The 14,039-nt window shown below is 40.6% G+C and overlaps 2 protein-coding genes across 4 annotated transcripts in view; both read right to left on the bottom strand.

Moving 5' to 3' along the window:
• Positions 1 to 1,884: 1,884 nt before the first annotated feature.
• Positions 1,885 to 10,802, bottom strand: GP5 (glycoprotein V platelet). Its single transcript, XM_086754332.1, has 2 exons — positions 10,666 to 10,802; positions 1,885 to 4,641 (listed from the first exon to the last, which is right to left on the bottom strand). Exon 2 carries the CDS (start codon positions 4,613 to 4,615, stop codon positions 2,690 to 2,692), a length of 1,926 nt encoding a protein of 641 aa, XP_086610458.1. The 5' UTR covers positions 4,616 to 4,641; positions 10,666 to 10,802; the 3' UTR covers positions 1,885 to 2,689.
• Positions 8,710 to 14,039, bottom strand: part of ATP13A3 (ATPase 13A3) — a 61,959-nt gene continuing 56,629 nt past the window's right edge. For all 3 annotated transcript variants that reach the window (XM_086754329.1, XM_086754331.1, XM_086754330.1), the window contains one exon: positions 8,710 to 13,068. In XM_086754329.1, coding sequence (XP_086610455.1) covers positions 12,871 to 13,068 — 198 coding nt within the window. In that variant the 3' untranslated portion in view covers positions 8,710 to 12,870. The remainder of the gene's footprint in view (positions 13,069 to 14,039) is intronic.

Here is a 14,039-nt window from a genome sequence, read left to right as displayed (position 1 = left end):
CTTTTCCCCAGGAGCCCTCCCCGCTGCCTCCCTGCCTGCCACAGCTGCTGTCGTGCTGACCTGGAAGGCCATTCTCTTCTCCAGGCAAAACAGAGATGGGATATGAATAAGTATATCCTTGGATTTCCCAGGCCAGGGAGTTTCGCAGGAAGGGCTCAGCTCTGTTGGGCAACAAGCAATGAATCAGAGGCAGCTCAAAACAAGCCACCTCAGAGGAAGAGTTAGTAAAACACTTCAGGCCCTTATTGCTCCAGCCTTTTGTTGTCTGCTGACTTCACTTCCCCGTCTGGCTCAAGCGCAGGGAAAGCCCGATGACAGCATGTAAAGACGAATCATCCTCCCCCGAGCACTTGGCTGCACGCAGCCGTGTGCCAAAGCCCCCACGTGCCAGAGCTCAGCAACTGCGGAACGGGAGCCAAAGGAGCAGCCCGGAGACCCAGCTGGCCCCACTGCAGGGCTGGGGTGGCCAAAGGAGGGTTCAGAAAGATGGCAGCTCCTGCTAACCCGCTGCTCTTCCAGAGGTCAGACATCAGGGTGCTGTATGCTCACACTGCAATCAAAACTCTCACTTTTTTTTAGAAATCAATCTGCATCCAAGCGCCTGTAGCCATGAGCACACTTCTTCAGTGCCTCACTGAGGCAAACCATAACCAGCACGGCGTGTAAAACAGTTCCCTCATTAGTCCAGATTATACTTATCTCCTGCCTGCTGCGAGCAGATGCTTGCGTGGCACCGGTACGGTGGCGCTGGAGCTGGAACAACACTAAGTGGTCATTACAGCTGCCCGACCAAGGACCTAAATTTGTAACAACTGCCTCCTTTTAAGCACTAGCATGTAACAACCCAGAACCACTACCAAGAAAGCTTCATGTTGGCTTTGTGATTCTCTTAAATACATTACAATTAGTATTCTGGAGCTTGTTTATGAATCTAGTCCCAGTTTGCTTCACACCAGCTGCAGCGACTCACATTTCTCCTCCTTCAAGGATGGCTCTTCCTACCATTTAGCCAGGCTTGCTGAATTTTGTTAAACCTCACCAGCAAGGTGATGGTTATTCAACGCTACAGAAGCACATTGCCTCTTTCCACGGCCTAGAATGGGAATTGAAGTCTAGCAGCAGAGCACCCTGAACAAAGCCGTCCATAGTTTGTTCGCGTTGCCTAGAGGAGCACACACAGGGAACAAGCCCCAAACCTGCAGCAAATGCAAGCTCTCTTCAGCTCAGGCCTGCAAAGTGCCACTTCAAGGCCCCAGGAAAGACCTCAATAGCAATAAAGTCAGTAAGGCTACAAAAGGACTCCTAGAGATCAGGGTCTCTTGCCCAAGGAGCCAGGGAACCACATCCAGAGTATCTTTAATCCAGCCCTGGCTTTTGAGCACAATGTTAGAGCTTTTAAGAACAAGCTAAGCCACATAATTAAGATAAAAGCTAATAGTTAAATCCAAAGTACATGCAGTCTGACAGCTACCAGTTTACTTACAAGCTAAGATACTCCGATCATTCAAAATATTAAAAAACATTTCCGTATGAAGACCAAAACCCACGCTGTTGCCTCATGGTTGTTTTTGCATATCAATGCTTGAAAGGGCTGGAAGTCAGGGTGTGACACTATGAAATAAGAAAAGGTAAAAAGTACGGAGACTGAATACGACTGAACATGCTACTCGCCTATGTTCCCCAGTCAGCTTCAAAAAAGGTGGTGACAGTGACACTTCAGAGCCCTCACGTCAGGAAGACTCCCTGCCACAAACTTCGCTGTTTTGCTAGCCAAGCCCAGGAGAGACCATCCCCCTCTCTCCCTGCTCAGTCAAGACCAGTTCTCAAACCAACTCCTCTGGAGCCAAGCCTCACTCCTGGGCATCTGCCTGGCACTCCGGTTTCAAGACCCAAATGCATCATGCAGCGAGCAACACCTTGCTCTTCAGACCACTGGTCAAAGTTTAAGGACAAAACTGTTTACTTAAAATTCAGATTTCTAGTAATGTTACAGACTTGCCAAACAACAAAGAAACAACAAAATACATCAAGATTATACTTCCCAGCCCAGCAACTTACTTATCATCCTCTGGTTAAGCTAGAGGAAAGCACTGTTAGCTTTGAATGGTCCCCTTCATCCTGCCATGTCCTGGAAAGGGGTTGAGGACAGAAAGCAAAAACTAAGGCACTTGCGCCATATCATTCTGCCCCCATCTCCATTTTTAAAAGGTCTTTTCCACCATCTCCTCCCAAAAAAACACTATTTATTTTCTCAATAGGGAGACAAAACACTGCAGGCAGTACCTGGAGTACCACAGGCCACGTTCCCATGTAGACTTCCCTGCGTTGACACCACTTCTGTCTGAGCAGCGTGAGCGCGACAGCAGGCGGTGGCATCGGGCAGGGACAGGGCTGCAGTCCAAGGCAGGAAATCAGTAGCACATGCATAGAGGTGACCACAGATTTTTTTTTGAGCTCTCCCTCTGGGTGTTCACGCACCAAGTGCTGTAGCAACGTACAGTGATTACAATAACTTCTGGCAAACACTGTAAGGTACATAAAAGTGCATTTTCATTATGCTGTAAAAACAAGGTCTTTATGGTTCTTGCTTTGAATGTCTATAATCCATACCCGAATCAAGCGTGAACTGCCCAGATGCTCAAAATGCATCCAAAACAGCGCTTCTAATCTTCTTTTTGACTGGTATTCTCTATATTCTTAAAAATTTTATCAGAACTACAGGCTGAGCAGGAATATTTCTGGAATGCAAGAGCTGCCTGGTTTTACCCATCACATACAGACTGAGCACAATGGTTACCGTCTGGAGTGCTAAAATCAAACTGTGAAGGCACAAGAATAGCTGACAATAAGCAATTCTGGTACTAAAATAGGGCTTAGCACTCCTGCGGGTTGGCAGCTCATCCCACCAGGCAAGAGTAGTTAAGTCTGCTCCTCTGACACTGTTGGTTCCTACTGTGACACTGGGGGAAGCTTGGGTTGGAACGTCTGAGAAATGAAACCTCGGCCGTTCAACATCTCGAACATGTGAGTAGGTGAAACCTGGAGCTGCAAGAGGAATCGATGTGGGTGTGCTGGTATCCATGTCGGACACTGCTGTTACAGTAGTCTCCCAAGATGGTGTCAAGTGCTCCATCACAAGAGAAGTTGAAGCCTGGGAATAAGTTGAGCTGAACATCTGGTATATAATGGCTGTGGCTGGCAGGCACTTCAGGTGCTCATCTGTCAGAGCCACAAGAGAAATATTCTGCAGTGCCAGCGGGCTGTCACACACTAGAGATGGCACATTTTGAACTATCTCCATGCTCTTTTGGAGCCACTCTTGGAAGCCAAGAATTTCACAATCACATTTCCAAGGGTTGTCATCAAGGAAGACTTCTCGCAGCTCAGGTAAAGCAGTAAAGAAGTCTCCAGGAAGAGACTGCAGCTTAGTACTATTGAGGTAAACCTTCTGAAGGTGCTTGAGGTTGTGAAAGAGGTTTCTAGGAAGAGCCTCAAGTCTCAAATTGAAAAGGGAAATGTTTTGCAGTTTCTGAAGGCTCTGGAAGATGCCCTCTGGCAGACTGGAAATATTATTTGTATGCAGAGAAAGGCCCCGCAGTTCACTCAGACCACTGAATGCATTCTCAGGAAGAACACTAAGCTCTGGATTAAAACTCAACACAAGAAGCTTTAAATTTGTCAAGTTACTGAACACAAAATCTGGTATTGTTGAGAGCTTTGTGTGATACAGCCACAGGCTACCAAGATGCCTCATTTCTCCAAACAATACTTCTGGAAGAGACTTCAGCGGGTTCCTGTACAAGGTCAATTTAGACAGGTCATGCAAGTGCAGAAAGAGCCCAGGAGGCAAAACCTCAAGCTTGTTTCTGGAGAGCGTTAGGCTTTTCAGTTTATGAAGACAATGAAATGCATCAGGGGCGATGGACTGGATGTTATTAGAATGCAGGAAGAGATCCAGCAGCTCCTTCAGGCTATCAAACATACCAGACTCTATTGAAGTGAGTCTGTTAAAATACAGCATCAGCTTCTCAAGCCTGGTTAATGCACTAAATATCTTTCTGGGCAGTGCTGCCAAATAATTTCTTGACAAGTTCAGTACTTTGAGTTTGGCAAGTTTCTTCAGCACGCCACTAGGAAGTGCTGTTAGTTGGTTCTTGTTCAAGAAAAGCTCCTCCAAAGCAGCTAGTTTGTCAAACAGATTTTCTTCGATGGATTTCAACTTGTTATTTTCAATGATCAGCTGCTGAAGCTCTACCATGTCATCAAACACTTCTGAGGGAAGCTCGACCAGCTTATTATCTAGCAGCTTGAGGGCTTTCAGCCTTATCAAGCCTTTAAAAGCCGTTGGAGAAATCAAAGAGATGTTGTTTGAAGATAAGATGAGATGCTGCAGTTCCACCATCCTAGAAAAAACATCCTGCAAGTATGTCACATTAGTGTCCGTTATGTGAATTGCTGTCATGTTGCAGGGCAGATTTAAGGATTCCAGGTCTTTTATGTGGGGACCAGAGCAATGAATTGCACTTTTGGAAGAGCAGTTGCATTTCTTAGGACAAATAGATGCATCCAGCTGGAAGAAAAGCTTGATCACCACTGACAAACGAAACACCAACATCCTTGTTGAAACACCAGAAACATTAGCTGTTACAAGAGATAAGAGAGAGTCAGGATTTGACCACAAGTAGTTAATAACTCAGCAGTTAACAAAGTTGTGTGAATATATCATAAAACCTGCAAACGTGTGCAAAATTTCTCTTGGCTTGAAAGCAAACTTCAAAATCTCTACTACTGATAACTGCAAATATTTCTAAGGTGCTCTGCTTACACTGAGAAGTACAGTCAAAGCTCTTTCGTAAATCAAGTATTCTTTGTTTATATCTGTACTAGTCAACTATAATATCACATACAAAAATCACGGTGAAACTCTAAGTAGTCATAAGACATGAATTTATTTGTACAGAAAAGCATTACGCTAAATTACACACAGGAAGTCTTTTTAAAAAATTATCAAAAGGTCCCACACCCACAATATTTTTTTATTGAGAGTTACCTGAGGTTTAAAAATAAAGTTTAGCCTGCAAAAATAGATAATGAAGGTTAAAAGTGTGTCCTATATTTCAAGTAGCCAAAAGCAAAACAGCACATAGTTCTGTTAAAATATCTCTCAGTATTTGTAAGGGATCACTTCTTGGAACAGCCCAAGAACACACAAGAAGCAAGTGGCTATTTTTGACGTAGCCTGAAATAACACACACGAGCTCATGCAGGACAGGACAGTAGTGAGCCTCTGATAACAACCGAGCCTCATTTCAAGGGCTTAACACAATACTAAGTTATCAGTGGTAGTAAAAACACAATGAAATGAGAGGAAAGAACTGCCATGAAATTAGCTAGAAAGCTAGCAATAAAGGTAGATCTGCATGAAACACAGCACCAAGTTGGAAAGTCCTATGGATTTCCAAAAAAAAAAAAAAAAAAAAAAAAAAAAAAAAAAGGAACAGGAAAGCAACCATTGTAGCTATCACAATAATATTTAAAAGATCAAGTCAAACAGAAATCCACAGTTTAGAAACACGTCCTTAGTGAAATCAACAAGTCCAAGTGTACCAGAAACCTGGAAGTGAAGCCCCTGGCTGATACGTAGGAGAAGCAGCAGCTGAGACTGCTGGAATAGCTGGGCAAGTTCTGCAGACCTAACTGGAACAGCTGACGCTGTGTCAGTCCTCAGCACCCAGGACAACGGGGGAGAGGAGGGCTCCAATCCAACACACCCGTTTCCAGAGGCAAGGATGAAGCTCTCCCATACCAAGCCCACAGACAGACATGGGTACTAACCCTGTCACTTAAAAAGGAGTAAAGCAGGTGGGATAGAGCTTCTCACATGCCTGAACTGCTGACATGAACATATTACCATGGATCAAAAACAACTGCTGCATCAAAAAAAAAAAAAAAAGCAAAAGGGAGTACTCAAAAATATGTGTTAATTTCAGAGTACTGAAGACCGGCAAAATCTGCATCTCTTCCTTTAGAAGGGAAGGACATGGCACATAGTGGTATCAGCTACCAGCAACATGGTGCTGCAAAGCACTCCCACTGGGCTTTCTACAACTCTTTGAAGGAGACCATAAGTCATCAAAAACAGGCTTTGAGAATTCACCCTTCCAAAGGACTTTTCCATGTCAAACAAGGATCTTTCAGAGGATCTCACCCTCCTGGTAATCCCCGCTACTCCAAAACCAACCATCTCACATAAACCAGTGACGCCTTCACCTCAAGAGAGGAACTCTAAGCCAGCCTGGCCCTGATCTGACCTACTCCCCCTTCAGCACGCTGATGAGCACATCCACACACACTCAGAGCAAGCACCTCAGCCTACAGCCCAAAGCACACAGAGCAGGCAGCCGGTGAGCTGCTTCTGGGTGGTACATGAACACAACCCACCATGCACGGCAAAAAACACACCAAGAAATTTCTGTTTCAAGCCCTGACTGGCATCTCAACCTGCACCAACTCAACCCAAGACCACAGCAGAGCCACAGGATTCAGCAAGACGAGAGAAGTAAGGATCTAGAGAATCAAATGGGGAAAAAAGGCCAACACTAAACTGTCATGCTACACACGGCAAATGCAGGTCCCTCAGAGGGCACGGCTGCAGGCCAGAGTCTGTAAATTAAGAAACTGGCTAACGCTAGAATGTAGACTGGGGATGTCTGTTTTCCAGGTCTCATAACGAAAGGCTAGAGTATTCAACAAGACAAGGTTAGTCTCACACTAGGAAGGTTCTTCACACTCAGAAGTTCTAGAAGATGTACATTTTCACAAACAATAAAATGGTAGATTTTCTTTTTTTTTTTGCAAGAGATTAAGGCCACAAGTATATGACTGACACAGCAACTGGATAGATAATCCTATGGATCTCAAACATCTAGAGTTGCTAATGGTATTTTTTTTTTAAGAAATACTTAAACTTCCATAACTGAAGATGTTCATACAGTGAGATCCATGTAAGGGTCATAACTATACATTCCCATGCATTTAAAGTTCCTCAAACCCTCACATGAAATAGCTGCCACTCCAGAAAGGACACCAGTCTGGCTGGTCATTTACCATGTTCTGGTCCACAGTCCTTCCCTTTCTACCACCCTCTTAATGTTTCTCAGACTACAAAAAGTATTCATGTATTGCTTCTCGCATCTATCGGTACATTAAAAATCACAAATCAGTTTTGAACTTAGTTTCATAGCATATCAAGCACATGTATCATTCATTATGGTGCTTCACTTTTTCACTTTCTTGTAAGTTTCTCAGCTCATATGAGCATGAAAAAGGAATTTTGAACCATACCTTAGTAACCTATCTGCTTTTTAGAGGAACTTACTAGGAGCACAGCAGACAATCAGGCTTCACCATGATTCAGCACTTTATATGGGAAGTAAAACAGCAAAACGCATCCTCTAGATAACACTTTCACCCATATTTGCGTAACTGCTGTGAAAGGCCAAAGAGTATTTTAAGCTTCAGAGTAGACTTTGCTACATTTAGTGTAAACAACCAGCTTCCACAGGTTGTATGCAACTCCAAAAGCAGAATTTGAGAACACTCACAGAACAGGAGAAAGTTTGAAGTCACACATGCAGCAGCACAAAGAACACTTGTAGCTTCTTCGACAGTGATATTGAAGTATGTGCTTCAGCCAACCCAGTGCAAATCTGGCTAGAGTCAGAAATCTGTATTTCAACATGAATTATGATCAGAAAAAAAAAAATCAAATTTATTAGATAGTTTCACTGCATTCTGCTACATAGGTAGCACTGGACACCTCTACTTTAAACAACCACGTGACTGATATGTACCTTCACAAGGCTGCGCTCACTTTTAGTTTCTTGTAGGATTGGAGTCAAAGCAATTTGAGTAAGGAATGAAGCGTTGGACTAGATGACCTTTGAAGGTCCCTTCCAACCCTAACCATTCTATGATTCTATGATTCTATGAAGTTTTCTACTTAACGCTTTGGCTAAGCAATCCAGGGTTGATCCATTTGGCTTCTGTTTTTCTTCCAAGTCTTCTGTAGTCATGGGCCAACAAAATTTAAAGCCTGAAAGATTCTGAAGAGAGAAAAGCTTTAAGTTTACAAAACACTAGCATGAAATTAGAAGATTAAGGTTTTGTAATAAAATAACCAGGTATTTCAAATTATCTTGTCTTCAATTTTAAAATAACATGCTCTGTCAATGAATGTTTAAACAGAAGGTGGGACACAGGATGGAAAAAGATGTCTCCATTGCTGTGTGATTTTTCTGAAGATGACTGTGACAAGAGCGCCAGCTCACAACCAGGAACATTTGCCCAAGACTCTTTTCAAGATAATGCCTCCCACGCATTAAAGAACAGAACAAACATCTGGATAACAGAAAGTGGAAAGGAGTCGCTACGACATGTACAAGGTTTGGCTTTAAAATGTCTTTCATAAGCCACCAGGTGACAGTATGCTCAATATTATCCCACTGCGGAGCAGCAGTGCTACCGTATGCACTAATAACAGACAACACTGCTCCTTCTCTAGCCCAGGCTTCAAAAATACGTAGGCACCGAACAAGCTACCCATTACATCACTGGGAGTTAGTCTGGGTTCTTCAACAAGCTTTGGATCGAATTGTGTAAAGAATAATCACAGACAATTTCAAGAAACTAATGAAAAGAGTTAAAATATCTGTTCATTTTAATTTTATTTTCAAAGAGCTTCAGTCACAAAAATGATTTACAAGTCTATTTACAGTTCTATTGTACAGTTATTTATGTATGCCTCTTGACAACAGGGTACCATTCTAGAGCAGCAATACATATTTTAAATACAAAGATGCAGTATCATTTCAGATTTAAAAATAAAAAGGAAGCTGAGCGTCTAGAGAGCACTGTAATGATGAACCTTTTAATCTGTGCTAGGCTGGAGGAGTTCATGACAAACTGAGTAGTTTCTGGTTCACATAACTATCAAACAAGCTGCAGTTTGTTGAAAATAGCCTTAAAAACCTGAAGCTTTACTGTATAAAATTAACATATTCAATACTCTAAAAATTGTCAAAAACCCACAGCTTTCCCTTAGACATACAAAAACCTAAGTTTACAATTCAGAATTTCATGGGAGAAATCCTACAGAACCTTAGCTCTCTCATTTTGTGATGACCAACGTAAGCATTAAAAATTTGCAGCATAAAAAGGACTCCACATCTGTTTATTATTATACTGTATAAACATATACAGTACAGGATTATTCACCCCATTTGGGATGACTGTTTAGCACAACCTTCATGAAGAAAGAAAAAAATAAATAGAATTAAAAATCTAACAATTTTAAAAAGTGCAACAGTAAGTTTTCAATTTAAAGTTATGATGAATATGGACAGTCAGTTCTGTGGGTTTTTTAGCCGCTTCTACTCAAGCATTATTCGCAGCATTTTCTTTACAGTAGATTTAGTTCTATAGTACATGAAACTAGAGTTACTTCTAATTAAATCTGAGGGGAAGAGAAAAAACCAGACCTTTAAAAATAACCCTGAGGGATATACAATCTAATGATCTTGCAATTTACTTCTTGAAAGTAACATTATTTAACAATTGCTTTTCTGGGTAGACCAGTCCTTTAAGTATGTGCATAAATAATATTTAAAAATCAGTAATATTTACAAATCCTAATACATCAAAGTAAAATACATACAGATTAAAGTCTGCATACACAAATAATTTAATAATAAATCAAACTCCTCAATGTAAGGCCAAGATATACAGCAGGAAGAAAATGTCTACCAAGTATCTAGTGGAGATCACTAAATTGGTCTGTTCACCTGATTTAGACTTCCAAGATGAACATTAGAGGAGATTCTTTTCACTACAAACTGAATTTCATCTTACTTCAAAGCAGAAACTGAATATACTAGTGCAGATCTAGTTTGCTGCATTTCTGAAAACCAGAAAAACTAAACTGCTCAAAATGAGAAAAATTATAGGTGGCCAAACTCAGCTCTTGGGCAGGAAGGCATAAATCTCAATAATTGCAGAAGATGCAAAAGCTTATTTTGTGGCTGAACTTGCAACAACAAGAAGGATTCTCAGAAAAGCTGATTTATTATTCTTGACTAAGTGTCAGAAGCAAATAGGTCAGAGCTCAAGCATGCAACCTCAAGAACATTTACTAACTCTGAACGCATACCTTGAGGAAATCAGCTCCTGTTTCACAAATATTCCAGTTTAATAGACTCATGACCCATTAGTCACTCAATCAAGTAGAGACACTTGGCAACTTCAATTTTCGTAAGAGTTCCCTAAAATGTTCTCCCAAGACAACCCCACCTTAATAAGCTGTTTCCTCCTCACTTTCTAGGTAAGTCTAATAAACTAGATTAAGATGGAAAGACTAGCTTCAGAAACCAAACAAGCCGAAAGAAATCATCAGTTTAGAGAAAGTATTAAGCAAAAGCATATAAAAGGGAAAGACACAAATATTTTCTTTCACTTCTGATAGAACAATCGAGCTAAAATGGTCAATGAAATGGAAAGCAAAATCGTATTTGTTTAAGGATAAGTCACAGCTCCCAGGTCCAAGATGCATAGCTTCACAACATTTTTCAACTAAAACATTATTTTCCTTTAAATGTGAATACTACTTACGCAGCTAAGAATTATTCTTCATCAATTATTCCACGCTACAAAGATTTCGTAAAATCAACATTGACAGGAATTAGCCAACTGACTCAAGTTCATGATTAATAAATTTATCCAAGTCCACAATTGCAGACTCCTTGAAAGCTACCAGCATTGTTCAATGTTTACAACCCTAAGAAGCCAGGATAAGACTTTTACATTGCTCTGCTGAATGAATGTTAAGAAAACCACTTCCCCACTTCCTCCTGCTCCATTCCCCAAAAACAAACAAACAAACAAAATCAGGAAAAGAGTTGACAGCTGGACAGGAGGAAAGTATACCCTGTGCATACTAGTTATGAGAAGCAAGTGCTAATCATTTAAACCCCCAAGTTATAGGAAAAAAGTTTTCCAAACCATTTAGCACCACTTAAATTCCCCATCGGCACAGTATGTTCCACACTGCAGAGACCATAACCTGAGCAGTGGGGGACACTGCCCATTCTGCTTTACAGAACAGCACAAAGCAATTAGGCCTGCCCTGAAAAATTCTCCTTATTCAAACAATGCTGGAATGGAATTGTCTCCACAGGAATTTTAAAACACTCCTTCAAATTCCACCATCAGAACATACACAATTCAAACTAATCCCAGTGGCCTCCTTCCACAATTATTCTAAAGGACTCAAGTTGCTTCTCTAAAGGATCTCTACAGAATCGTGACCTCTGGATTAGAGATCCCCTCCCAAAGCTTGGAGGTGTCTGAATCAGTCAGTTGCATCTGGTCAAAACAGACAGATCAAGAGCTGGTATTTTTATCATCTTCCAAAAGACACTGAAGATGACTTTTTGAAAGTTTGGCAACCTGAAGATGGTTTGGAGATAACTAATGTGTAGTTTGAAAAAAAGTTTTAAGCTTTGCACATGAAGATGACGCCTGCCTCTACATCTTTTTGCAGACCTGTTTTTCTACTGATCTTGTGTTTTGACACCGCCTAATGGCAAAACGATGTATTGCTACCCCAAGTGCTTAAGCAGCATTATTCATGATGCAAGCTTGTCTTTTTTTTTTTAATAAATAAAATACACATAAGCCTTATAGTTCTGCAGCATGACAGATTTTAGCTCATCTATTTTCTCTTGATTTTGTTTCATACAGCTACATTAGTGCTTAAGACACTGGCAGGCTTTTCGAAATGCGTGTGTTCTTAACATGCACAAATCACAAGCACGGGCATGTGAAAATATTCCTTTCTCTCACCCCCATTTCCCTTGCAGCAGTAACTCCAGCCTTACTACTTCAAGGTATACAAGAAAATTATCTTAAGATACACAAACAAAATATGGTCCACAAAGGGATACTCTAACCCTTCTGCTGGAAAAAGCAAGGTCTGTGGAGAAACGCATGGCTAAATGTAATAAAACATGAGACAGAAGAAAGTGTTAAGATTCTCCGTCCTTCCTTCTCCACAAACTTTAGAGTGTAGCCAAATGTCTCCTCCTCTGGAGGCCACCTAAGCCCTTCCTTGGGGTCAGCTAGAAAAGAAGCTAAGAACCCACTTGAAAGCAATGTGCTTTCTCCTTAAGGACAGAGCATATTGCGTCTATAGCATTCCCAGTTCCTGCTCTGATAGACTAAAGAATTAAAACTTAAAATCCAAACTTTTCACCTGGAAACACTCGTTACTAGTAGGGACAAACTCAGAGGTACACACATAAAACTTTAGAACCGTTCCGAGGCACAAAGCTTTTCAGCAGTGAATATCAGGGAGGGAAAAAAAAAAAAAAAGAAAAAAAAGAAAAAAAGAAAAAAGCACGAGAATGTTATTATGTGCCTCTAGTACTACCGTGAAAGCATTACATCATAGGGTTTACACAAACACATGCCCTGGTAAGCAGGTTAGAACAATGATTAAGATACTCCAGGCAAATAAAGTGAACCTGTTTTAACTGCCCTGCAGTTTAAACCTTCAAATACATCTCATTTATTAATAATGAAATTTGAAAGAAGGTGGAAGGACACACAATCAGTTTTGTTCTGCCTAAGGTAACCTACATTTTTAAAATGTATAGCCATAAGATGCCTGGCTCTGAACTTTGTATTCAGAGAGACAAAACAGTTGGAAATATCTGCATTACAATTTGACATTTAGTATACTGCAATTTCAAATAAAGCCTTAAAATTACATTCTTCTGAATGCTACTGAAGACACACGCCACCAAGATCCAACTGCTATGTTACAGTGATGATTTGATATGAACCATTTTCTTGGGATGGTACTTTTGCTTCTGTTGTTGTTCTGGGTTTTGGTGGCCATTCTGGATCAACCAGCAGTTCCTGAGCTAAGTGCATATACTTGGCTTTTGGTGTCTTCGCTCTACAACGGAACAGGGAAGAAAGGAAACAGACTCCACAGCAATCCACAGCCTCCTGTAGAAGTGAACAGATTTGAAAATTGGATTACCATAAGAAAAAATTGAATGTAACTAACAACACAGTAAACCACTAGAAGAAAAACTACTACTTGAGTTTCTAATTTACTATGTCATTGTCACATTGGACCGAGAAAGCGTAGTACAGAAACTCTCCTGTTGTGTCATCTCTTCTACACTATGGTAGCAATGCCACTTAAAAAACATCACGAAAACCCAAGTATTCTGCATTATTGTAACACCTAAGGTCATCAACACCTTCTATGCATATTTTGTAACAGTTTCAAGAAACACAGGTATAAGGTACCATTAAATGATGTTACTATTGAAGAATAAAAAGCCTGGTCAAATTCCCAGAGTCTCAAAGCACTTTTAAAGCAATGAATTGTTTACTGAAGGCAGCCAGCCAGCCACAAGTGGCAGAATTTAACTTGTTAATACTGTGAAACCTAAGTCCTACGGGTACTAACAGTTATTAAAACAGACACAAATGATTGAACTTAAGTCTTCCTTCCCATTTTTCTTCTGCTAGTCCTAAATGCACATAGCTTAACTAGCTGGAGAAGAGAAACACCATTCCTCATTCTCAAGACTGGATTCCTCTCATGTCTCCGAGACTACCTGTAGTCAGCCAGGCTGACATTTTAACAGAGATATATTCTATATGGCTTTCTTCATTCTCTGAATTTCTATCAATTAGTGAACTGAACCAAACACGAGCCTTAAACACAACTTCTATTCTTCAGTGAACACAAAGCAATTTTTTTCTTGAACTGCCTCAAAAGCACAAATGTAAATCTGAAGTGAATACATTTAATAAAATTTAGTGCTGAGAAATAAACCATCATAATTCTAACAAGAAAAAAATGTACAACAACAAAAGTAATAAGTCAACAGGCTTTAAAAAAAAAAAAAAGAAAAGAAAAAAAAGCTAGTTTTTTTATGGGGATTCACGTAGATTCTCTTCAT

The sequence above is a fragment of the Chlamydotis macqueenii genome, chromosome 9 (genome assembly GCF_036417535.1).
Source record: "Chlamydotis macqueenii isolate bChlMac1 chromosome 9, bChlMac1.mat, whole genome shotgun sequence".
NCBI lineage: Eukaryota > Metazoa > Chordata > Aves > Otidiformes > Otididae > Chlamydotis > Chlamydotis macqueenii.
The sequence above is the reverse complement of the archived record's forward strand: the minus strand, read 5'-3'. Positions and strand labels throughout refer to the sequence as shown.

Excerpts from the sequence above, each read along its gene's own strand:
- GP5 (XM_086754332.1), bottom strand. The coding sequence starts at position 4,615 with ATGTTGGTGTTTCGTTTGTCAGTGGTGATCAAGCTTTTCTTCCAGCTG.